The 24,638-nt window shown below is 32.1% G+C and overlaps 2 protein-coding genes and 1 long non-coding RNA gene across 4 annotated transcripts; 1 reads left to right on the forward strand and 2 right to left on the reverse strand.

Moving 5' to 3' along the window:
- Positions 1–125: 125 nt before the first annotated feature.
- LOC135125329 (uncharacterized) lies at positions 126–7,415 on the reverse strand. Its single transcript, XR_010279868.1, has 3 exons — positions 7,258–7,415; positions 427–507; positions 126–372 (listed from the first exon to the last, which is right to left on the reverse strand). It is a non-coding gene; the product is annotated as an uncharacterized LOC135125329 (long non-coding RNA).
- On the forward strand, positions 6,904–22,494 carry LOC135125327 (DNA (cytosine-5)-methyltransferase PliMCI-like). Of its 2 annotated transcripts, none has more exons than XM_064050820.1 (12): positions 6,904–7,051; positions 7,591–8,374; positions 8,424–8,820; positions 8,871–9,279; positions 9,325–9,478; positions 9,525–9,765; positions 9,814–10,157; positions 10,215–10,474; positions 10,522–10,802; positions 21,607–21,931; positions 21,975–22,201; positions 22,247–22,494. In XM_064050820.1, the coding sequence occupies exons 1-12, from the start codon at positions 7,035–7,037 to the stop codon at positions 22,438–22,440; spliced, it is 3,633 nt and encodes a 1,210-aa protein (XP_063906890.1). In that variant the 5' UTR covers positions 6,904–7,034; the 3' UTR covers positions 22,441–22,494. The 2 variants fall into 2 exon arrangements, with proteins under 2 accessions (XP_063906890.1, XP_063906891.1); XM_064050821.1 differs by having other exon boundaries at positions 21,616–21,931.
- Positions 22,485–24,286, reverse strand: LOC135125328 (NADPH:adrenodoxin oxidoreductase, mitochondrial). Its single transcript, XM_064050822.1, has 3 exons — positions 23,850–24,286; positions 23,580–23,795; positions 22,485–23,424 (listed from the first exon to the last, which is right to left on the reverse strand). The coding sequence occupies exons 1-3, from the start codon at positions 24,183–24,185 to the stop codon at positions 22,594–22,596; spliced, it is 1,383 nt and encodes a 460-aa protein (XP_063906892.1). The 5' UTR covers positions 24,186–24,286; the 3' UTR covers positions 22,485–22,593.
- Between the last annotated feature and the right edge of the window lie 352 nt (positions 24,287–24,638).

Raw genomic sequence — 24,638 nt, forward strand, 5'->3', positions numbered from 1 at the left:
CACTCTTTTGTCCCTAAATATGACTTGAAATGTGTCAAAAATGACAATAACTTGTACATTTTATTTTGGAAAGTGGATAGATGAAGAAATATTTTGACAGACGATTAAGCCCCACCCACCCACCCCAGTCTCCATTGTAACGAACTTTTCATTCGTCGTCAGACCAAGGGGCGGAGCTTAATTGTAAAATCCATACTTCCCTACAAAAATTCAAATGTGGTTTAAGTTTCTTGTTTTGAAAAGAAAACTACGTATATTTAAAAACAAAACCGCGAAATATAAGCCCCGCCCACCCACTCTGTCTCAATTGTGAGGATTCTTCTTTCTCCACAAGAAATAACCATGTGACATTTGTTTTGAAGTATCGTATTACTGAAAGAAAACTATGTGTTAAGAAAAAAAAAGTAAAAAATATGCTCCACCCACCCGCCCTAATCTCCATTGTAATGAATGTTTCATTCGCCGTGAGACCGAGGGGCGGAGCTTAATTGTAAAATCCAGAGTTCTCTGCAAAAAATATTATTAAAGTTATTAAATATGTAAGTATTAAGTATCTTGTGAACAAAGCAAAACAAAGCAATTATATAGATATCCATATCAATTGTAACGATTTTTTTATTCGTCGTAACCTTGGGGGGCGGAGCTTAATCGCAAAATCCTTATTTCTCCACAAGAAATGTTTTTTAGTGTAGTGTTGTTGAAAGAAAACTATATATATTAAGGAAAACACAACAAAAATTAAGCCCCACCCGCCCCAATCTCAATTGTGACGAATTTTTCATTCGTTGTCAGACGGTGGGGCGGAGCGTAATTGCAAAATCCGTATTTTCCTACAAAGATTTACCATTTTAAATATGTTTCAAGTTTCCTATAGAAAAATCTAGAAGGCGAGAAGTCGAAAAATTGAGAAATCGAAAAATCGGAAAAATGAAGATTCGATAAATTGAAATATCGAAATTTTAAAAAATAGAAAAATCGAAGTTGAAAATTTGAGAAGTCGAAAAATAAGAAATCAGGATGTCGAAAAATTGAGAAATCGAAAAATTAAAAAACCCACAAATGGAGAAATTGAAAAATCGAAAGTCGAAAAATCGATAAAGTGAAGAATCGAAAAATTTAAATTCGAAATTTTGGAAAATCGACGAATAAGGAAATCGAAGTTGAAAAATTGATGTTATTTTATATTTTCTGTAATTGGGTTATACTACCTGTAGAAAATAAAATAAATTATTAAATTGAGAAGTCGAAAAATAAGGAATCAAAATTTCGAAAAATTGAAAATTCGATAAACTGAGAAATCGAAAAGTAAAAAAATCTAGAAATCAAAAAGTCGAAAAACTGAAAAATCGAAAAGTAGGAAACACGAGAAATCGAAGTTGAAAAATTGAGAACTCGAAAAATAAGAAATTAAAATTTCGAAAAATTGGGAATTAAAAAACTGAGAAATCGAAAAGTCGAAAAATCTAGAAATCAAGAAGTCGAAAAATTGGGAAATGGAAAAATTAAAAAATCCACAAATCGAGAAATTGAAAAATCGAAAGTAGAAAAATCCAAAAATTGAAGAATCGAAAAATGAAAATTCAAAATTTTGAAAAATCGAAGAATCGGGAAATCGGAGATGAAAAATTGAGAAGTCGAAAAATAAGAAATCAAAATTTCGAAAATTTGGGAAATAGAAAAACTGAGAAATTGAAAAGTCAAAAAATCTAGAAATCAAAAAGTCGAAAAACTGAAAAATCGTAAAGTCGAAAAATCTACAAATCAAGAAGTCGAAAAATTGAGAAATCGAAAAATTAAAAAATCCGCAAATAGAGTAATTAAAAAAAAGAAAGTCGAAAAATCGAAAAAGTGAAGAATTGAAAAATTAAAACTCGAAATTTTGAAAAATCGAACAATTGAGAAATCAAAGTTGAAAAATCGAGAAGTCGAAAAATAGGGAATCAAAATTTCGAAAAATTGAGAATTCGAAAAACTGAGAAATCGAAAAGTAAAAAATCTAGAAATCACAAAGTCGAAAAACTGAAAAATCGAAAAGTAGGAAAAACAAGAAATCGAAGTTGAAAATTTGAGAAGTCGAAAAATAAAATCAAAATTTCGAAAAACTGGGAATTAGAAAAACAAATCGAAAAGTCGAAAAATCCAAAAATTGAAGAATCGAAAAATGAAAATTCAAAATTTTGAAAAATCGAAGAATCGGGAAATCGGAGATGAAAAATTGAGAAGTCGAAAAATAAGAAATCAAAATTTCGAAAATTTGGGAAATAGAAAAACTGAGAAATTGAAAAGTCGAAAAATTTAGAAATCAAGAAGTCGAAAAATTGGGAAATCGAAAAATTAAAAAATCCACAAATCGAGAAATTGAAAAATCGAAAGTCGAAAAATCGAAAAAGTGAAGAATCGAAAAATTAAACTTCGAAATTTCGAAAAATCGAAGAATCGGAAAATCGAAGTTGAAAAATGGAGAAGTCGAAAAATAAGGAATCAAAATTTCGAAATATTGAGAATGCGAAAAACTGAGAAATCGAAAAGTCAAAAAATCTAGAAATCAAAAAGTCGAAAAACTGAAAAATCGTAAAGTCGAAAAATCTACAAATCAAGAAGTCGAAAAATTGAGAAATCGAAAAATTAAAAAATCCGCAAATAGAGAAATTAAAAAAAAGAAAGTCGAAAAATCGAAAAAGTGAAGAATTGAAAAATTAAAACTCGAAATTTTGAAAAATCGAACAATTGAGAAATCAAAGTTGAAAAATCGAGAAGTCGAAAAATAGGGAATCAAAATTTCGAAAAATTGAGAATTCGAAAAACAGAAATCGAAAAGTAAAAAATCTAGAAATCAAAAAGTCGAAAAACTGAAAAATCGAAAAGTAGGAAAAACGAGAAACCGAAGTCGAAAAATAAGAAATCAAAATTTCGAAAATTTGGGAATTAGAAAAACTGAGAAATCGAAAAGTCGAAAAAACTAGAAATCAAGAAGTCGAAAAATTGGGAAATAGAAAAATTAAGAAATCCACAAAACGAGAAATTGAAAAATCGAAAGTAGAAAAATTGAAAAAGTGAAGAATCGAAAAATTAAAATTCGAAATTTTAAAAAATCGAGGAATCGGGAAATCGAACTTGAAGAATTGAGAAGTCGAAAAATAAGGAATCAAAATTTCGAAAAATTGAGAATTCGAAAAACTGAGAAATCGAAAAGTAAAAAAATCTAGAAATCACAAAGTCGAAAAACTGAAAAATCGAAAAGTAGGAAAAACAAGAAATCGAAGTTGAAAATTTGAGAAGTCGAAAAATAAAATCAAAATTTCGAAAAACTGGGAATTAGAAAAACAAATCGAAAAGTCGAAAAATCCAAAAATTGAAGAATCGAAAAATGAAAATTCAAAATTTTGAAAAATCGAAGAATCGGGAAATCGGAGATGAAAAATTGAGAGGTCGAAAAATAAGAAATCAAAATTTCGAAAATTTGGGAAATAGAAAAACTGAGAAATTGAAAAGTCGAAAAATTTTGAAATCAAGAAGTCGAAAAATTGGGAAATCGAAAAATTAAAAAATCCACAAATCGAGAAATTGAAAAATCGAAAGTCGAAAAATCGAAAAATTAAAATTCGAAATTTCGAAAAATCGAAGAATCGGAAAATCGAAGTTGAAAAATTGAGAAGTCGAAAAGAAGGAATCAAAATTTCGAAATATTGAGAATTCGAAAAACTGAGAAATCGAAAAGTCAAAAAATCTAGAAATCAAAAAGTCGAAAAACTGAAAAATCGTAAAGTCGAAAAATCTACAAATCAAGAAGTCGAAAAATTGAGAAATCGAAAAATTAAAAAATCCGCAAATAGAGTAATTAAAAAAAAGAAAGTCGAAAAATCGAAAAAGTGAAGAATTGAAAAATTAAAACTCGAAATTTTGAAAAATCGAACAATTGAGAAATCAAAGTTGAAAAATCGAGAAGTCGAAAAATAGGGAATCAAAATTTCGAAAAATTGAGAATTCGAAAAACTGAGAAATCGAAAAGTAAAAAATCTAGAAATCACAAAGTCGAAAAACTGAAAAATCGAAAAGTAGGAAAAACAAGAAATCGAAGTTGAAAATTTGAGAAGTCGAAAAATAAAATCAAAATTTCGAAAAACTGGGAATTAGAAAAACAAATCGAAAAGTCGAAAAATCCAAAAATTGAAGAATCGAAAAATGAAAATTCAAAATTTTGAAAAATCGAAGAATCGGGAAATCGGAGATGAAAAATTGAGAAGTCGAAAAATAAGAAATCAAAATTTCGAAAATTTGGGAAATAGAAAAACTGAGAAATTGAAAAGTCGAAAAATTTAGAAATCAAGAAGTCGAAAAATTGGGAAATCGAAAAATTAAAAAATCCACAAATCGAGAAATTGAAAAATCGAAAGTGAAAAATAGAAGAATCGGGAAATCGAAGTTGAAAAATTGAGAAGTCGAAAAATAAGGAATCAAAATTTCGAAAAATTGAAAATTCGAAAAACTGAGAAATCGAAAGTAAAAAAATCTAGAAATCAAAAAGTCGAAAAACTGAAAAATCGAAAAGTTCGAAAAACGAGACATCGAAGTTGAAAAATTGAGAAGTCGAAAAATAAGAAATAAAATTCCGAAAAATTGTGAATTAGAAAAACTGAGAAATCGAAAAGTCGAAAAATCTAGAAATCAAGAAGTCGAAAAATTGAAAAATTGAGGTCAGAAAATCGAAAAAATACAGAATCGAAAAGTCGAAAAATTGAAAAATCGAAAAATCGAGAAATCAAAGCATAAGACATCAGGATGTAAAAAAAATTGAGAATTCAAAAAATTAACAAATCCAAACACCGAGAAATTGAAGAATCGAAAGTCCAAGCATGGAAAAATCGGGAAATTGGAAATCGAAAAGTCGAAAATTCGAAAAACCGAGATATTAAAAACATTAAGAAACCGAAAATTCAAAAATCGAGAAAATGAAATGTCGAAAAATGTAGAAATCGGAAAACTGGGAAATCGAAAAGTCGAAAAATTGAGAAATCAATTCAAAAACCGAGAAACTGAAAAATCGAAATGCCAAAAAATGAAGTTGTGAAATTGAGGAACCAAAAAGTTAAAAAATTCTGAAATAGGAAAATCGAAAAGTCCAAAAATCGAAAAATCGAAAATCCGAGAAATTCAAACATTAAGAACTGATGAAAAATTTGAAAAATCGAAAAGTCGAAAAGATGAAAAATCGCAAAATTGAAAAATTGAAATTTTGAAAAATCGAGAAGTCGAAAAATGCAGAAATCGAAAGATTGAAAATGGAAAAGTCGAAAATTCGAAAAACCGAGATATCGGAAATTAAAAAACTGAAATATCTAAAATTTAAAAAATTCCGAAAATTGAGAAATCGAAAAGTCGAAAAATTGTGAAAGCGAAAAGTCAAAAACCGAAATATTGAGAATCGAAAAGCTGAAAATCGAAAAACCGGGATATGGAAACATTGAGAAATCGAAAAATCCGAAAATTGAAAAATTCAAAAAAGGTGAAAATGAAGTGTCGAAAAATCAAAAAAACAAAAAATCGAAAAGTCGAAAAATGGAATAATCGAAAAACCGAAAAATTGAAAAATCGAAATAATGAAAAAGTCTAAAATTCGAAAAACCGAGATATCGAAAGAATTAAGAAACTTAAAAACCTATCAATTGAAAAATTCCGAAAATTGAGAAATCGAAAAGCTGAAAATCGAAAAACCGAGATATAGAAATATTGAGAAAATGAAAAATCCAGAAATCGACAAAATCGAAACGTCGAAAAATTGTGAAATCGAAAATTCGAAAAATTGGGAAATCAAAAAATGGAATAATCGAAAAACTGACAAATTATCTCGGTTTTCTCGGTTTTTCACTTTTCGTTTTCACAATTTTTCGACTTTTCGGTTTCTCAATTTTCGGAATTTTCCAACTGATAGATTTTTCAGTTTCTTAATGTTTCGACATCTCGGTTTTTCGAATTTTCGACTTTTCATAATTTCGATTTTTTCATTTTGGACTTCTAGATTTTTTAATTTCTCGATTGACTTTTCGATTTTTCAATTTTTCAGCTTCTCGATTTTTCACTATTTCGATATCTCAATTTCTCGGTTTTTCGATTATTCCATTTTTCGATTTCTCAATATTTCGACTTTCCGACTTCTCAATTTTTCTACTTTTCAATTTCTACATTTTGCGACATTTCATTTCCTCAATTTTTGGATTTTTCAATTTCTCAATGTTTCGATATCCCGATTTTTCGATGTTTCAACTTTTTGATTCTCAATATTTCCATTTTTGAGTTTTCGATTTCACAAATTCACATTTTTTTACTAAAAATTGAAACACCGAGATATCGGAACACTGAGAAGTTAAAAAATTCAAAAATGAGAAAAACATGAAAAATTGAGAATTGAAAAACTGAAAAATCTAAAAATTTAAAAATAAAGAACCAAAAATCGAAAAAACGAGAAACAGAAAAATCGAAAACCTGAAGAACCAAAAAATTGAAAAATCGCAAAAGTGATATATCAAAAAATTGATAAATCGAAATATCGAGAAGTCGAAAAATTGAGCAACTAAAATAACGAAAATTTGGTGCGAACTTCTGATACAGTTTTAAATTTGGCGCCACAATCGTGACGTCAACTCCACGATTAGCCTACTCCTTTCGTTCAAGCACCAATTTTCCACAAGAAAATTGCCACTTATCAGAAAAAATGAGAGCATCTCGTACCATACGAACAATTTAAATTAAAACCCATTAATTGATTTATAAAATATCCAGTAGTACGCCACTGACTTAAACTAGACCCGAAAGCTCGCCGCGAACAAAAACATCGAATGATGTCATCGAGTCTCCATATGCTTCTTCTTGTTCTTCACTTTGCGTCTCATTCCAATCAAGAATCTGTGTTAGCAGTGTTGGTAACACGAGATGGTGCATCCTCATAGGTTACTTAACCAATCCAAGACTAACAATTAAGTCACCTGAGCTCAGAACAGTGAATTAAATCAGTTTTATTACACTATAAACCCTTCACAATGAAGAGAGCATACAGGTAGGACTAGGAAGTAAACCGTTGTGCATGTCCTTGGTAGAATTTTAGAATTTATATTACCGCATGCTGCCAAGCTTTACAGATACATCCCTCCCCTAAAATCACTGACGTCATCTCGAAACATTGCGTAAATTTTAAGCAAATTAGTATCATCCGAAAAAAATTTACTTAGTAACTACATTAATTTAACCAGATTTTATACATACCCGTATTGATTGCGTTTTCATTTATATACTTGACTTCAATAACTGCCATCGTTCATCGACCTTTCACGTTAAAATCGCCTGAACATTCGACTTCTGATCAGGATGACAGATCGTCGAGGAGGTGACACAAGCATGTCCCATCTAGTCATCCAAGCTTTACCCGCCAGCGCCACCTATTAATCACGGTCGTAAGTACCCCCCGTCGCTGAATTAAGTTGCGACCTCTTCAACAATCTACAATCCTGTTACAACATCGCAGATCCAAACTCGTCAGCTCTCATTTTCAAACCTTGACACACTGAATTTATTTTAAATAAAATTAAATTTCCTTAGACAGGTCGAAGAAGAAGACACCGCCCCTAATCCCGCCCCACAACCCCTCCGCTGCCCCTCCTGCAAGCAAAAACTCGACTCCCTCACCTTCTACAACGGCCACCCCAACAACTCCAACGAAGAATTCATTTCTTTGACCAACGAAACGTTGCTGATCTTCACGGGGGAGGAAGAAGATCTTCCAGAGAGCGACTCCAGACCTACCCATAAACTTACAGGGTACTGCGTCTACGACGACCATGGCCACTTAACCCCGTTTGACACGGGTCTAGTGGAAGACAACGTGGTTTTGCGCTTGTCGGGCTACATTAAACCCATTTATATGGAAGATGGGTCCGTGGACGGTGGGGTACCCACGCACGACATGGGTCCCATTAACGCGTGGTACATTTCGGGCTTCGACGGTGGAGAGAAAGCCTACGTGGGGGTGATCACCGCCTACGCTGAATACATTCTAATGGAACCGTCACCAGAGTACTTGGTGGTGGTAACCCCATTTTTGAAAAAAGTACCACTACTGAAGACGATTCTCGAGTTTCTGATGGACTCCGGGTGGGAGAACCCCACCTACGAAGATCTTCTTTTCCATTTACAAACGTGCGGGAACGTGGATTTCGACGAAGAGTTTCTTCTGGAGAACTCGGGGTTCATTTGTAAACAAGTGTTCAATTTTGAAGATGCAGCACCAGATGAAGAACCCTTGATGCGTATTCCGTGTATGAAGACCCTAGTTGAACTGTCTGGAGTGGTTTTAAAGAAGTCCAAAAGCCGCGTTTCAAAGAGGGTACTTCTTCTACTTTGAAAAACCAAACGTGTTGATATTTTTGCTTCAGAATCTTCGTACCACCGTGGAAAGAAAAGCCACCACTACAAAGTTAGTCAAAGCGATTTTCGAAAATTTTTTCCCGCACCAAATCGAAGAAAAAGACGGGAAAATCCTCAAGAAGAAACGTTGCGGGATTTGCGATTCTTGTCAAACCCCGGATTGCGGTACCTGTGCACACTGTAAAGACATGGTCAAGTTCGGGGGGTCCGGAAAGACCAAGCAAGCTTGCAAATTGAGACGGTGCCCAAACATGGAGCCTGAAGATACCGACGACAGTGAAGAGGAAGAAAGTCAGACTCAGACGAAGAAATTTTCTTATAGACAAGTCACAAACAAGATACAGTGGTTAGAAGAACCGTTGCTAGTCGAAGACGAGAAGAAATTCTACAGGAGCGCCCTCGTTGGTAACTTTGATAACTATTAACCACACTTGTGGCTATTTTCGTCAATACAGGTACCACCATCGTCACACCAGAGGACTTCGTCCTCCTCAACCCCGACACCCCCAACAAACCCTTGATCATCGCCAAAATCATTTCTCTTTTCTCCAAATACAACCAACCGACTTTTCACGCCCAAATCTACTACCGAGGTATCGACACCATGCTGGGGGAGACCGCCAACCCCCAAGAACTCTTCGTCGTCGATGTTTGCGAAGACTGTCCTCTGGGTAGCATCGTCGACAAAGCCCAAGTAACACTAAAAGGCATTCCGGACGACTGGTCGCACCTGGGGGGGCTGCAAACCCTCGACGTGCCCAACGACGACAACAAATTCTTCATCAACAAGAGATACGACACCGAAACCGCCAGATTTAGCGACTTCGTTGTGGAAGAGTTGGATGGAGAGTGTCCTTGCTGCAGGTGAGTACCCATGACGAAGTCTTAGTTGAAACGAAGAAGTTGTAGACGAAGAAGTCGCCAAAGACAATTCGACAGTAGAATTCTTGAAGGGGACCGAGTCCAATGGAGAGACCAAATCTATGGAGTAGGGTCCTCGATCTTCTTGCAACCCTCAGTGTACAGATTTAACACCTCGCGCTCCAGTTCCAGTCAAGAGAAAGTAAAATCTAGTGAGTTGAAAGTCATATAGTTGCACTTTCTTGTAGGAGATGGTGGCAATAGATGAAGAGATGTACCCCGAGCGGTACCGAAAGGGTCTGGACACTAACACAGTTGAAGATATAACTGAACCCTTCTGTGTGGCTTTGATTGAAGATCTATACTCAACGAAGAAGTCCAACGACATTAAAATCAAAGCACGGATCTTCTACCGACCTGAGAATACCAAGAACAGTGTGTTTCTAGCTCACGAGAAAGATCTAAATTTGTTGTACTGGACTGACGAAGGTTCACTTCATCTTCTTCCACTTCTTGTAATAATTCTTTCAACTGTAGTTGTCACTACAAGTTTCAATAACGTCACTGGTAAGTGCTACGTGACGTACTGCGATCCCTCGGAAGCCCTAGAATGGTCCAACAAAGGCCCGCTGCGCTTCTACTTCAATGAGGGCTACAACCCGAAGACCTTTGACTATTTCGACGTTCCTAAGCCCGCCCTGAGCATCGGATACTTCGGGAAAGGGAAAGGTAAAGGTAAAACGAAATGTGTGACCTTTGTAGACCCCCCTCCCGAGTGGGAACAAATCGGGCGACCTTTGAGATGCATGGACTTGTTTGCTGGGTGTGGCGGACTGTCGTTGGGTCTCCACCAATCCGGCGTAGCCGAAACCAAATGGGCGGTACGCACCTCCTTCGTAAAAACTAAGTCAAACCCACCCACCAATCACGTGTTGTAGATCGAAATCATGAACAAACCTGCAGAAGCCTTCAAAATCAACATCCACGACTGCAAAGTCTTCACTGAAGATTGTAACAAGATCCTGAAGGAAATTCTAGCGGAAAAGAAGCACCTGCCGAAGAAAGGGGACGTGGAAATTCTTGTTGGAGGACCGCCGTGTCAAGGGTTCTCAAACATGAACAGATTCAGCGCTAGACAGTACTCTCTCCTCAAGAACTCTTTGATTGTGACGTTGTTGAGCTTCTGCGACTACTACAGGTCGGTACAAACCCACTTGCTTTTTTTGTATTTGAGTGACTTTGTAGACCCCAAATCTTCGTCCTTGAGAACGTGAGGCACTTCGCGTTTTTTAAGCGCTCAATGGTACTTAAGTTGACAGTTAGGTGTTTGCTGGAAATTGGGTACCAGGTCACTTTCGGGGTTCTACAAGCCGCCCATTATGGGTTACCCCAAACCCGGAGACGGTTCATCTTATTGGCGGTGGCTCCAGGGTACGTGTTGCCGCGATTACCATCACCGCTGCACGTTTTCGAAAAAAAGGACTACCACTTGTCGGTGACCATAGATGGCGTTAAATACTACAAAGGTAGGGTTGTTTTTGGTGTGCTTGTTGGTACATCGCACGCAAATGTTTTGAGCCTATGGGCGGATCGTTTTTGCCGGTCGTCACCGAAGAAGGCGGTCCAAATCCTTCAAGGGCAGAATTTGTAGGTAGGCTCAAACTACAACGAAATTCACATTTTACCCTATAAAATTTTATTGACAATAACGCGACGGACAGTAGTTATTTATATATATATTTTTTTTAGGTTATTAAATTTGTCTAATCATCCCCACCAATAATGTGATGACGTCACTTCAAATTTATGCATAGTAAATGGGTTTTAAATTGTATACAGTAACACATGTAGTTTATGACTCCGTGTTGAGTTTTTATCCGAAACGTCCAAATTTTTGGAAAAAAATCAAAATTATAAAACAATATTTTGCAAGTTAATTTTGAATTTGCAAAATCGAATACTTTGAAATCTTGCAGATGTTTTAAAATCACGATAAACATGATACATTTTTAATTAAAATATATTTGCTTATCCCTTCTAAAAAATTTATGACGTCACCACAAAATTTTGCAGAATAAATCCTATCTTAAATGTATAAAATATGATATTAATATTTTTTAGATTTGGTTATACAGGCTGTCTCAAAAAAGTTCATGACTGATTCAATTTATTTTATTGAAGAAATCAAGAATAGCAAAACTGAATACTTTGAAATATTGTAGATGTTTTGAAGTTTTTGTAAGCATGGTAACTTTTTCGAAAATTCGATTAATCAAATATGCGCAAAATCAAAAATCGCAAAAACTGAAATTCACTAATGCAAAAAAAAAGAAAATCGAAAAATACAAACCTCAAAAATCGAAAAATCGAAAATTCAAAAAACGGGAAAACCAAAAAATCGTAAAGTCAAAAATCTGTAATATTGAAAATTAAAAAAATCAAAAACAAAAATAAAAAATCGGAAATTAAAATAATCAAAATATATAAAGTAAAAAAATTGCAAAGCCTAAAAACTGAAACGAACTGAAAAATCGAAAAAGCAAAAAATTGGAAAAACAAAAATTCGACAAATCTAAAATCGAAAAAGTGGAAAATCGAAAATCTGAATAAAGAAACTTGGAAATTCTGAAAATTGGAAAATCGAAAACCAAAAAATCGGAAAGTAACAAAATTGAAGTCTAACAGTTGAGAATGGAAAAATTGAAAAATTGAACATAGAAAAATCGATGAATTGAAAAATCGAAAATTCAACTACTCAAATTTTCTAAAAATCGAAAAATCATAAAACTGAAAAATCCAAAATTCTAATCATCAAAAGTCTGAAAACTGAAAATCGAAAATTCTGAAAAGCGGAAAATATAATATCGAAAAATTTAAAAGAAAGAAAATTGAAGTCTAAAAACCGAAGAATGGAAAAATTAAAAATCAAAAATTCGAAAAATCAAAACCGAAAAATTTAAAGATTTAAAAAGAAAATCGAAAAATCAAAAATCTGAAAATTGAAACTCGAAAATTTGGAAAATCGAAAAGTAAAAAAATTGAAGTCTAAAAGCTGAAAAATGGAAAACTGAACAATCGAAAATTCGAAAATCAAATATCGAAAAATCGAAAAGCCGAAAAATCGAAAATTTGATAAATCAGATATGCGAAAAACAGAAAATCTGAAAATACAAAACTGGAAAATCAAAAATCAAAAAATGGAAAAACCGAAAATCAAAAATTCAATGAATCTAATACGTAGGTCGATCGAAAAACTGGAAATTCACAAATCTGAAAAATCGAAAATTTGCAAGATTGAAAAACCGAGAATTGAAAAATCAAAAAACCGAAAAATGGAAAAATCAAAAATCGAAAAATAGGAAAACCGAAAATTCGAAAATTCATAATATTGAAAACTCTAAAAGTCGACAATTCAAAAATCAAAAAACTGGAAAAAAATAATCGAAAAATCGAAAAGTAAACAAATTGCAAAGCCTAAAAGCTGACGAACAGAAAAATCGAAAAATCGCAAAATCAAAAAGTGGAAAATCGAAAACTGGAAATTGAAAAATCAAAACATCGAAAACAGGAATATCGAGAATCGACAAATTAAAAAACCGAAAAATCAAAAAATTAAAAAATCGGAAATCGAAAAATGAAAAAAAAAACGATAATTCAAAAATTTTGTCACAAAACTGACGAACAGAACAATCGAAAAATATCTAAACATGGAAAATCGAAAAATCGAAAATCGGAAAATGGAAAAACCGAAAAATCGAAAATCGAAAACTCGAAAATTCGATGAAACAAATACTCGAAAAAGCGAAAAGGAAAAAAATTGCAAGGCCTAAAAATTGAAAAATCAAAAAATCGAAAAAATGAAAATCGAAAAAACGACGATAAAAAAAAAATCAAAAAATCGAAAAGTGGAAAATCGGAAAGTAACAAAACTGAAATCTAAAAGCTGCAAATTGCAGAACCATAAAAACTGAAACAAACAGAAAAATCGAAAAACCACAAAAGCGGAAAAACGAAAATCGGAAAATCGTAAAATCAGAAAATGGAAAATCGAATAATCGAAAGTTGAAAAATCGAAGGTCGAAAAATAAAACAACCGAAAAATCGAAAAATTTTATGATCAATGGAAAATCGAAAAATCGAGAATAGAATAATTAAAAAACCGGAAAATTGAAAAATCGGAAATCGAAGAATTAAAAACGTAAAATCGAGAATTTAAAAATCAAAAAAATCGGAAAGTAAAATATGATCGAAAAATGCAAAAAATTGCAAAGTCTAAAAACTGACGAACAGAAAAATCAAAAAATCTAAAAATGGAAAGACGAAAAATCGAAAATTGAAAGAATGGCAAATTAGAAAATCGAAAAGTCAAAAATCTGTAATATTGAAAATTAAAAAAATCAAAAATAAAAATAAAAAAATCGGAAATTAAAATAATCAAAATATATAAAGTAAAAAAAATTGCAAAGCCTAAAAACTGAAACGAACTGAAAAATCGAAAAAGCAAAAAATTGGAAAAACAAAAATCCGAAAAATCTAAAATCGAAAAAGTGGAAAATCGAAAATCTGAATAAAGAAACTTGGAAATTCTGAAAATTGAAAAATCGAAAACCAAAAAATCGGAAAGTAACAAAATTGAAGTCTAACAGTTGAGAATGGAAAAATTGAAAAACCGAAAATTCGACTACTCAAATTTTCTAAAAATCGAAAAATCATAAAACTGAAAAATCCAAAATTCTAATCATCGAAAGTCTGAAAACTGAAAATCAAAAATTCGAAAAATCAAAACCGAAAAATTTAAAGACTTAAAAAGAAAATCGAAAAATCAAAAATCTGAAAATTGAAACTCGAAAATTTGGAAAATCGAAAAGTAAAAAAATTGAAGTCTAAAAGCTGAAAAATGGAAAACTGAACAATCGAAAATTCGAAAATCAAATATCGAAAAATCGAAAAGCCGAAAAATCGAAAATTTGATAAATCAGATATGCGAAAAACAGAAAATCTGAAAATACAAAACTGGAAAATCAAAAATCAAAAAATGGAAAAACCGAAAATCAAAAATTCAATGAATCTAATACGTAGGTCGATCGAAAAACTGGAAATTCACAAATCTGAAAAATCGAAAATTTGCAAGATTGAAAAACCGAGAATTGAAAAATCAAAAAACCGAAAAATGGAAAAATCAAAAATCGAAAAATAGGAAAACCGAAAATTCGAAAATTCATAATATTGAAAACTCTAAAAGTCGACAATTCAAAAATCAAAAAACTGGAAAAAAATAATCGAAAAATCGAAAAGTAAACAAATTGCAAAGCCTAAAAGCTGACGAACAGAAAAATCGAAAAATCGTAAAATCAAAAAGTGGAAAATCGAAAACTGGAAATTGAAAAATCAAAACATCGAAAACAGGAATATCGAGAATCGACAAATTAAAAAACCGAAAAATCAAAAAATTAAAAAATCGGAAATCGAAAAATGAAAAAAAAAACGATAATTCAAAAATTTTGTCACAAAACTGACGAACAGAACAATCGAAAAATATCTAAACATGGAAAATCGAAAAATCGAAAATCGGAAAATGGAAAAACCGAAAAATCGAAAATCGAAAACTCGAAAATTCGATGAAACAAATACTCGAAAAAGCGAAAAGGAAAAAAATTGCAAGGCCTAAAAATTGAAAAATCAAAAAATCGAAAAAATGAAAATCGAAAAAACGACGATAAAAAAAAAATCAAAAAATCGAAAAGTGGAAAATCGGAAAGTAACAAAACTGAAATCTAAAAGCTGCAAATTGCAGAACCATAAAAACTGAAACAAACAGAAAAATCGAAAAACCACAAAAGCGGAAAAACGAAAATCGGAAAATCGTAAAATCAGAAAATGGAAAATCGAATAATCGAAAGTTGAAAAATCGAAGGTCGAAAAATAAAACAACCGAAAAATCGAAAAATTTTATGATCAATGGAAAATCGAAAAATCGAGAATAGAATAATTAAAAAACCGGAAAATTGAAAAATCGGAAATCGAAGAATTAAAAACGTAAAATCGAGAATTTAAAAATCAAAAAAATCGGAAAGTAAAATATGATCGAAAAATGCAAAAAATTGCAAAGTCTAAAAACTGACGAACAGAAAAATCAAAAAATCTAAAAATGGAAAGACGAAAAATCGAAAATTGAAAGAATGGCAAATTAGAAAATCGAAAAGTCAAAAATCTGTAATATTGAAAATTAAAAAAATCAAAAATAAAAATAAAAAAATCGGAAATTAAAATAATCAAAATATATAAAGTAAAAAAAATTGCAAAGCCTAAAAACTGAAACGAACTGAAAAATCGAAAAAGCAAAAAATTGGAAAAACAAAAATCCGAAAAATCTAAAATCGAAAAAGTGGAAAATCGAAAATCTGAATAAAGAAACTTGGAAATTCTGAAAATTGAAAAATCGAAAACCAAAAAATCGGAAAGTAACAAAATTGAAGTCTAACAGTTGAGAATGGAAAAATTGAAAAACCGAAAATTCGACTACTCAAATTTTCTAAAAATCGAAAAATCATAAAACTGAAAAATCCAAAATTCTAATCATCGAAAGTCTGAAAACTGAAAATCAAAAATTCGAAAAATCAAAACCGAAAAATTTAAAGACTTAAAAAGAAAATCGAAAAATCAAAAATCTGAAAATTGAAACTCAAAAATTTGGAAAATCGAAAAGTAAAAAAATTGAAGTCTAAAAGCTGAAAAATGGAAAACTGAACAATTGAAAATTCGAAAATCAAATATCGAAAAATCGAAAAGCCGAAAAATCGAAAATTTGATAAATCAGATATGCGAAAAACAGAAAATCTGAAAATACAAAATTCGAAAATCAAAAATCAAAAAATGGAAAAACCGAAAATCGAAAATTCAATGAATCTAATACGTAGGTCGATCGAGAAACTGGAAATTCACAAATCTGAAAAATCGAAAATTTGCAAGATTGAAAAACCGAGAATTGAAAAATCAAAAAACCGAAAAATGGAAAAATCAAAAATCGAAAAATAGGAAAACCGAAAATTCGAAAATTCATAATATTGAAAACTCTAAAAGTCGACAATTCAAAAATCAAAAAACTGGAAAAAAATAATCGAAAAATCGAAAAGTAAACAAATTGCAAAGCCTAAAAACTGACGAACAGAAAAATCTAAAAATCGTAAAATCAAAAAGTGGAAAATCGAAAACTGGAAATTGAAAAATCGAAGATTGGAAAATCGAAAAATCGAAAATCGGAATATCGAGAATCGACAAATTAAAAAACCGAAAAATCGAAAAATTAAAAATTCGGAAATCGAAAAATGAAAAAAAAACAAAATTTAAAAATTGAATAATCCGAAACTAAAATAATAGAAAAGTGGAAAAGAAAAAATTGCAAAGTCACAAAACTGACGAACAGAACAATCGAAAAATAAAAAAAATCGAAAAATAAAAAAAAATCGAAAAATATCTAAACATGGAAAATCGAAAATCGGAAAATGGAAAAACCGAAAACTCGAAAATTCGATGAAACAAATACTCGAAAAAGCGAAAAGTAAAAAAATTGCAAGGCCTAAAAATTGAAAAATCAAAAAATCGAAAAAACGACGATCGAAAAAAATCAAAAAATCGAAAAGTGGAAAATCGGAAAGTAACAAAACTGAAATCTAAAAGCTGCAAATTGCAGAACCATAAAAACTGAAACAAACAGAAAAATCGAAAAACCACAAAAGCGGAAAAACGAAAATCGAAAAATCGTAAAATCAGAAAATGGAAAATCGAATAATCGAAAGTTGAAAAATCGAAGGTCGAAAAATAAAACAACCGAAAAATCGAAAAATTTTATGATCAATGGAAAATCGAAAAATCGAGAATAGAATAATTAAAAAACCGGAAAATTGAAAAATCGGAAATCGAAGAATTAAAAACGTAAAATCGAGAATTCAAAAATCAAAAAAATCGGAAAGTAAAATATAATCGAAAAATGCAAAAAATTGCAAAGTCTAAAAACTGACGAACAGAAAAATCAAAAAATCGAAAAGTCAAAAATCTGTAATATTGAAAATTAAAAAAATCAAAAACAAAAATAAAAAAATCGGAAATTAAAATAATCAAAATATATAAAGAAAAAAAAAATTGCAAAGCCTAAAAACTGAAACGAACTGAAAAATCGAAAAAGCAAAAAATTGGAAAAACAAAAATTCGAAAAATTTAAAATCGAAAACCAAAAAATCGGAAAGTAACAAAATTGAAGTCTAACAGTTGAGAATAGAAAAATTGAAAAGCCGAAAATTCTAAAAATCGACAATGGACAAATTGAAAATCGCAAAATTTAAATTGAAAAATTGAACATAGAAAAATCGATGAATTGAAAAATCGAAAATTCGACTACTCAAATTTTCTAAAAAACGAAAAATCATAAAACTGAAAAATCCAAAATTCTAATCATCGAAATTCTGAAAACTGAAAATCGAAAATTCTGAAAAGCGGAAAATCGAATATCGAAAAATTTAAAAGAAAGAAAATTGAAGTCTAAAAACCGAAGAATGGAAAAATTAAAAATCAAAAATTCGAAAAATCAAAACCGAAAAATTTAAAGATTTAAAAAGAAAATCGAAATATCAAAAATCTGAAAATTGAAACTCGAAAATTTGGAAAATCGAAAAGTAAAAAAATTGAAGTCTAAAAGCTGAAAAATGGAAAACTGAACAATCGAAAATTCGAAAATCAAATATCGAAAAATCGAAAAGCCGAAAAATCGAAAATTTGATAAATCAGATATGCGAAAAACAGAAAATCTGAAAATACAAAACTGGAAAATCAAAAATCAAAAAATGGAAAAACCGAAAATCGAAAATTCAATGAATCTAATACGTAGGTCGATCGAAAAACTGGAAATTCACAAATCTGAAAAATCGAAAATTTGCAAGATTGAAAAACCGAGAATTGAAAAATCAAAAAACCGAAAAATGGAAAAATCAAAAATCGAAAAATAGGAAAACCGAAAATTCGAAAATTCATAATATTGAAAACTCTAAAAGTCGACAATTGAAAAATCAAAAAACTGGAAAAAAATAATCGAAAAATCGAAAAGTAAACAAATTGCAAAGCCTAAAAACTGACGAACAGAAAAATCGAAAAATCGTAAAATCAAAAAGTGGAAAATCGAAAATTGGAAATTGAAAAATCGAAGATTGGAAAATCGAAAAATCGAAAATCGGAATATCGAGAATCGACAAATTAAAAAACCGAAAAATCGAAAACTTAAAAAATCGGAAATCGAAAAATAAAAAAAAAAAGAAAATTCAAAAATTGAATAATCCGAAACTAAAATAATAGAAAAGTGGAAAAGTAAAAATTGCAAAGTCACAAAACTGACGAACAGAACAATCGAAAAATAAAAAAAAATCGAAAATCGAAAACTCGAAAATTCGATGAAGAAATCAAGAATAGCAAAACTGAATACTTTGAAATATTGTAGATGTTTTGAAGTTTTTGTAAGCATGGTAACTTTTTCGAAAATTTGATTAATCAAATATGCGCAAAATCAAAAATCGGAAAAACTGAAATTCACTAATGCAAAAAAAAGAAAATCGAAAAATACAAATCGTAAAAATCGAAAATCTAAAAATGGCTAATCAAAAAATCGAAAATTCAATGAATCAACCTAGGTCGATCGAAAAGTGGAAATTCACAAACCTCAAAAATTGAAAACTCGAAAATTGAAAAACGGGAAAACCAAAAAATCGAAAAGTCAAAAATCTGTAATATTGAAAATTAAAAAAATCAAAAACAAAAATAAAAAAATCGAAAATTAAAATAATCAAAATATATAAAGTAAAAAAAAATTGCAAAGCCTAAAAACTGAAACGAACTGAAAAATCGAAAAAGCAAAAAATTAGAAAAACAAAAATTCGAAAAATCTAAAATCGAAAAAGTGGAAAATCGAAAATCTGAATAAAGAAACTTGGAAATTCTGAAAATTGGAAAATCGAAAACCAAAAAATCGGAAAGTAACAAAATTGAAGTCTAACAGTTGAGAATGGAAAAATTGAAAAACCGAAAATTCTAAAAATCGACAATGGACAAATTGAAAATCGCAAAATTTAAATTGAAAAATTGAACATTGAAAAATCGATGAATTGAAAAATCGAAAATTCGACTTATCAAATTTTGTAAAAATCGAAAAATCATAAAACTGAAAAATCCAAAATTCTAATCATCGAAAGTCTGAAAACTGAAAATCGAAAATTCTGAAAAGCGGAAAATAGAATATCGAAAAATTTAAAACAAAGAAAATTGAAGTCTAAAAACCGAAGAATGGAAAAATTAAAAATCAAAAATTCGAAAAATCAAAACCGAAAAATTTAAAGATTTAAAAAGAAAATCGAAAAATCAAAAATCTGAAAATTGAAACTCGAAAATTTGGAAAATCGAAAAGTAAAAAAGCTGAAAAATGGAAAACTGAACAATCGAAAATTCGAAAATCAAATATCGAAAAATCGAAAATTTGATAAATCAGATATGCGAAAAACAGAAAACCTGAAAATACAAAACTGGAAAATCAAAAATCAAAAAATTGAAAAACCGAAAATCGAAAATTCAATGAATCTAATACGTGGGTCGATCGAAAAACTGGAAATTCACAAATCTGAAAAATCGAAAATTTGCAAGATTGAAAAACCGAGAATTGAAAAATCAAAAAACCGAAAAATGGAAAAACCAAAAATCGAAAAATTGGAAAACCGAAAATTCGAAAATTCATAATATTGAAAACTCTAAAAGTCGACAATTCAAAAATCAAAAAACTGGAAAAAAATTATCGAAAAATCGAAAAGTAAACAAATTGCAAAGCCTAAAAGCTGATGAACAGAAAAATCGAAAAATCGTAAAATCAAAAAGTGGAAAATCGAAAACTGGAAATTGAAAAATCGAAGATTGGAAAATCGAAAAATCGAAAATCGGAATATCGAGAATCGACAAATCGAAAAATTAAAAAATCGGAAATCGAAAAATGAAAAAAAAAACGAAAATTCAAAAATTTAATAATCCGAACTAAAATAATAGAAAAGTGGAAAAGTAAAAATTGCAAAGTCACAAAACTGACGAACAGAACAATCGAAAAATAAAAAAAAAACGAAAAATATCTAAACATGGAAAATCGAAAAATCGAAAATCGGAAAATGGAAAAACCGAAAAATCGAAAATCGAAAACTCGAAAATTCGATGAAACAAATACTCGAAAAAGCGAAAAGTAAAAAAATTGCAAGGCCTAAAAATTGAAAAATCAAAAAATCGAAAAAATGAAAATCGAAAAAACGGCGATCGAAAAAAATCAAAAAATCGAAAAGTGGAAAATCGGAAAGTAACAAAACTGAAATCTAAAAGCTGCAAATTGCAAAATCATAAAAACTGAAACAAACAGAAAAATCGAAAAACCACAAAAGCGGAAAAACGAAAATCGAAAAATCGTAAAATCAGAAAATGGAAAATCGAATAATCGAAAGTTGAAAAATCAAAGGTCGAAAAATAAAACAACCGAAAAATCGAAAAATTTTATGATTAATGGAAAATCGAAAAATCGAGAATAGAATAATTAAAAAACCGGAAAATTGAAAAATCGGAAATCGAAGAATTAAAAACGTAAAATCGAGAATTCAAAAATCAAAAAAATCGGAAAGTAAAATATAATCGAAAAATGCAAAAAATTGCAAAGTCTAAAAACTGACGAACAGAAAAATCAAAAAATCTAAAAATGGGAAGACGAAAAATCGAAAATTGAAAGAATGGCAAATTAAAAAATCGAAACATCGAAAAATCAAAAAAACGAAAAATTAAAAAATCGAAAAACGAAAAAACTGAAAACTCGAAAAACCAAAATACCGCAAATTTGAAAAATTAGAAAATTAGAAAGTAATAAAATCGAAAAGTTGATAGAAAAATGGAAACTGAAAAATCTAATTCGATGAAACTGTTGGTCGAAAAAACGAAAAATCGAAAATCGAAGTGACCTTTTTTTGAGACAGGCTGTATAAGTAAATCTAAAAAATATTACTACAATGATAAATCACAGGTTCACAGGTCTATAGACTCATCATATTCTGAACATTTTAGATAGGGTATTTATAAAATTAAAACTAATTCAGAGTAAGTATTAATAAAATTAAAACTAATTCAGGGTAAGTATTTGGTCAACACGTAAATTTCGTTGTAGTTTGAGCCTACCTACAAATTCTACCTTTGGACTATTTGGACCGCCTCCTTCGGTGACGACCGGCAAAAATGATCCGCCCATAGGCTCAAAACATTTGCGTGTGATTGTACAAGTTGTTGTAGATGGCTTCTGGGAGGAATCGGCTCCGTATCGCTCCATTTGCGTCCGCGACGCAATTTCAGACCTTCCACCCATCTCCAATGGGCACAGTAATGAGAAAATGGCGTACGACGATGGGCCCGTTTCCCATTTTCAGAGAAAAATGCGCGGGGGAAATGTCGTGTTGTATGACCATATTTGTAAAGATATGGCGCCGGTGGTGGAGGCCCGGATTTTGTACATTCCGTGCGTACCAGGGTCGGACTGGCGCGACTTACCCAATATTTGTGTCAAGTTGAGGGACAATACCATGACCAACAAACTCGAATATCCATACTAGTAAGTAAAATTTGTGCATAGTGGATCATATGGTTATTTTTAGTTCTAAAAAACAAACCAAATTTGGGAAACCTCGTGCCATATGCCAGTGTGGTACTGGGAAGAGTTGCAACCCTCTGGATCGACAGCTGAATACTTTGATTCCGTGGTGTCTGCCACACACTGCAGACCGCCATAACAACTGGGCGGGATTATATGGGCGTCTGGGGTGGGACGAAGTGTTCAGGACCACCGTTACCAACCCAGAACCCATCGGGAAACAAGGAAAAGGTAAAGGGTCGTGTGTTAACACACATTTTATAAAAATTGTCGTAGTTATACATCCCGAACAACACCGCGTTGTTAGTGTAAGAGAGTGTGCCAGGTCCCAAGGGTTCCCGGACCACTTCAGGTTCTTTGGGAACATTCTGGACAAACATAGACAGATCGGGAACGCCGTGCCGCCGCCCCTTGGACAAGCAATTGGGTTAGAATTGCGAAAAACGGTCGCTTTGGCACGAAAATCGTAGCCGTTTGACATAACCCCACTTTTGTTTTTACCCAATAAACAAAATAAAACAAAATAGATTTTATTTAAAATGGTATAAAAATAAAACCACACCGATATAAGTTTCTAAAATCCCGCACGTTTATTCTTAAATTAGTCAACAGTGCCACTATTGCTACGAAGCGGCAATTTTTAGCATCTGTTCAATATCAACTACCTTCTCGCGCGGCTTATTCACCTTCTGACCCTCCCCCCTCTCAAACTCGTCGATTTTCAACCAATCCTGCCACGTAACCACTTGCACATTTTTGTGTTCTAGGATTTTAGCCGCATGGTCAAACCCTGGTTTTGGTGTTAACTGTGCAGTTTCTATGTCTTTAATGATGATGGAAGCCACTCCAAACGCGTGCTCCATGGTATGCGCCAACACCCCAGCCGCCCCTCGCCCCAACCACCCAGCCACATACACCCCATCTTCAACCTTCCCATGGGTGTTCCTAACTATGTTCTTTTTACCATCAAATGGTATATCGTTATCAACTTTGATGGATTTGTACCCGATGCTACTGACCACAAGACTAGTGTCCACGGTTTCGTCTATATCTATAGAAACGGCTTTTTTGTTGAGTAAGTCGTCGCCTTCTAACCTATTTATGACTAATTTAACCCCTTTGACTTTATGGTCACCCAGAAATTCAACCGGGGAACGCAAAAATATCATTTTTAGTTGTTTTTCGTCGGGTTGGGGGTCCTTCCGGGATTCGAATTTTTGTACCATGAGTTCTGTTAAGCGTTTTCTGGGTTTGACTAACAGGGGGACTACTTCGGGAACGGTGAGCATGTATTCGGGCTGCCAGACGTTGCAACAGTCTTTGAGATTTAGAAGTTCTCGGAGTTCTTTGGTTGTGAAAGACACCTGAAGGGGGCCCCTGCGACCTATCAGGGACACTTCTTTGATTTTCGACTTTGATAGCAAAGCTAGAGAGTGCTCAGTGATGTCAGTCGTCTGAAATAAAAAGGAAAAAAAATCGTAATTAATATCACGTAGTGCGCCATCTAGCGGTACAATTTCTACAGAAACGGTTTGCATCTCTGCTATTTTGCTCCTTTACAACTTCCATTTTTACGATTTTTCGACGAAGATTATTTTTCTTAACAAACCTTTAATTTATCAATTGGTGATAATAAAATCCTTGCTACGTCAATCGCGACGTTGCCATGTCCAAACACCGTCGCCCTTTCACCCGACAAATCCACCGGCAGATCTTTATTCCACGGTACCCCATTGTACCACCCCACGAAGTCTTTCGCCTGGAAAACATTCCCCAAATCCTTCCCCTTCACGTCAAACTGCAAACTATCATCCACCCCATATGTCTACAAACAAATCACAAAATTATCCCGAAATTTACAACCGTATTATCTCCTCACCAACAAGACTACATTGTAGGCCTCCTTTAACTCCCTCAAAGACACGTCTCTCCCCAGCCCCACGTTCCCGGCGAACCTCACATTCTTCAAAAGCGCAGTCTTCGCAAACCCATTCGAGCACTTTTTCAAGTCGGCGTGGTCTGGGGCCACCCCGAACCTTACCAAACCAAAAGGGACCGGCAGCCGCTCGAAAATGTCAATTTGGGCGGTTTGGAGGCGGCTGGCCATGTACTGGGCGGCGTAAAACCCGGCAGGCCCTGACCCCACGATACAAATTTTGGGGTTAAGTTTGGGGTTGGTACTCAAGTATTTGGCGAAGGGGAGCGCGAACTTCATTATGGGGGCGAGACGAGCAAGCTTATCGTGGCATTATAATAAATATTATAATTTATTTGGGACATAACCTCATTTGAGTTGACAGTAAGGGGCGTTTTACACGACAGAGCGCAGCTGATGGTGCTTTCACACCGCACGTGACGTCACAAAGATGGAGCGATTTGAGCATCGTAAACAACAAAATTGCACCTTTTTTATTTTATGATGAGCATGGCTATGAAAAATTCATTTTCACGAGTATGGAAATGAGGCGTCTATTTTATCTACATATTTCGCATATTTATAGGAGCTGTAAACATAAAAAGGCAATTTGGTTATTACGTCGACCTTATTGAAGGTAACTAAATTATTTTGTTGTGCTACGAAATTGCCAAAAAAATTAACTATTTGACGCACAAGAAGTAAAAATAGTTATGTAAATTTTTCGATTATAGAAGTTCATTTGCATCAGAG

The sequence above is a fragment of the Zophobas morio genome, unplaced genomic scaffold, assembly GCF_036711695.1.
Source record: "Zophobas morio isolate AGI-343-1 ecotype UQ-CSIRO unplaced genomic scaffold, CSIRO_AGI_Zmor_V1 ptg000008l, whole genome shotgun sequence".
Lineage (NCBI taxonomy): Eukaryota > Metazoa > Arthropoda > Insecta > Coleoptera > Tenebrionidae > Zophobas > Zophobas morio.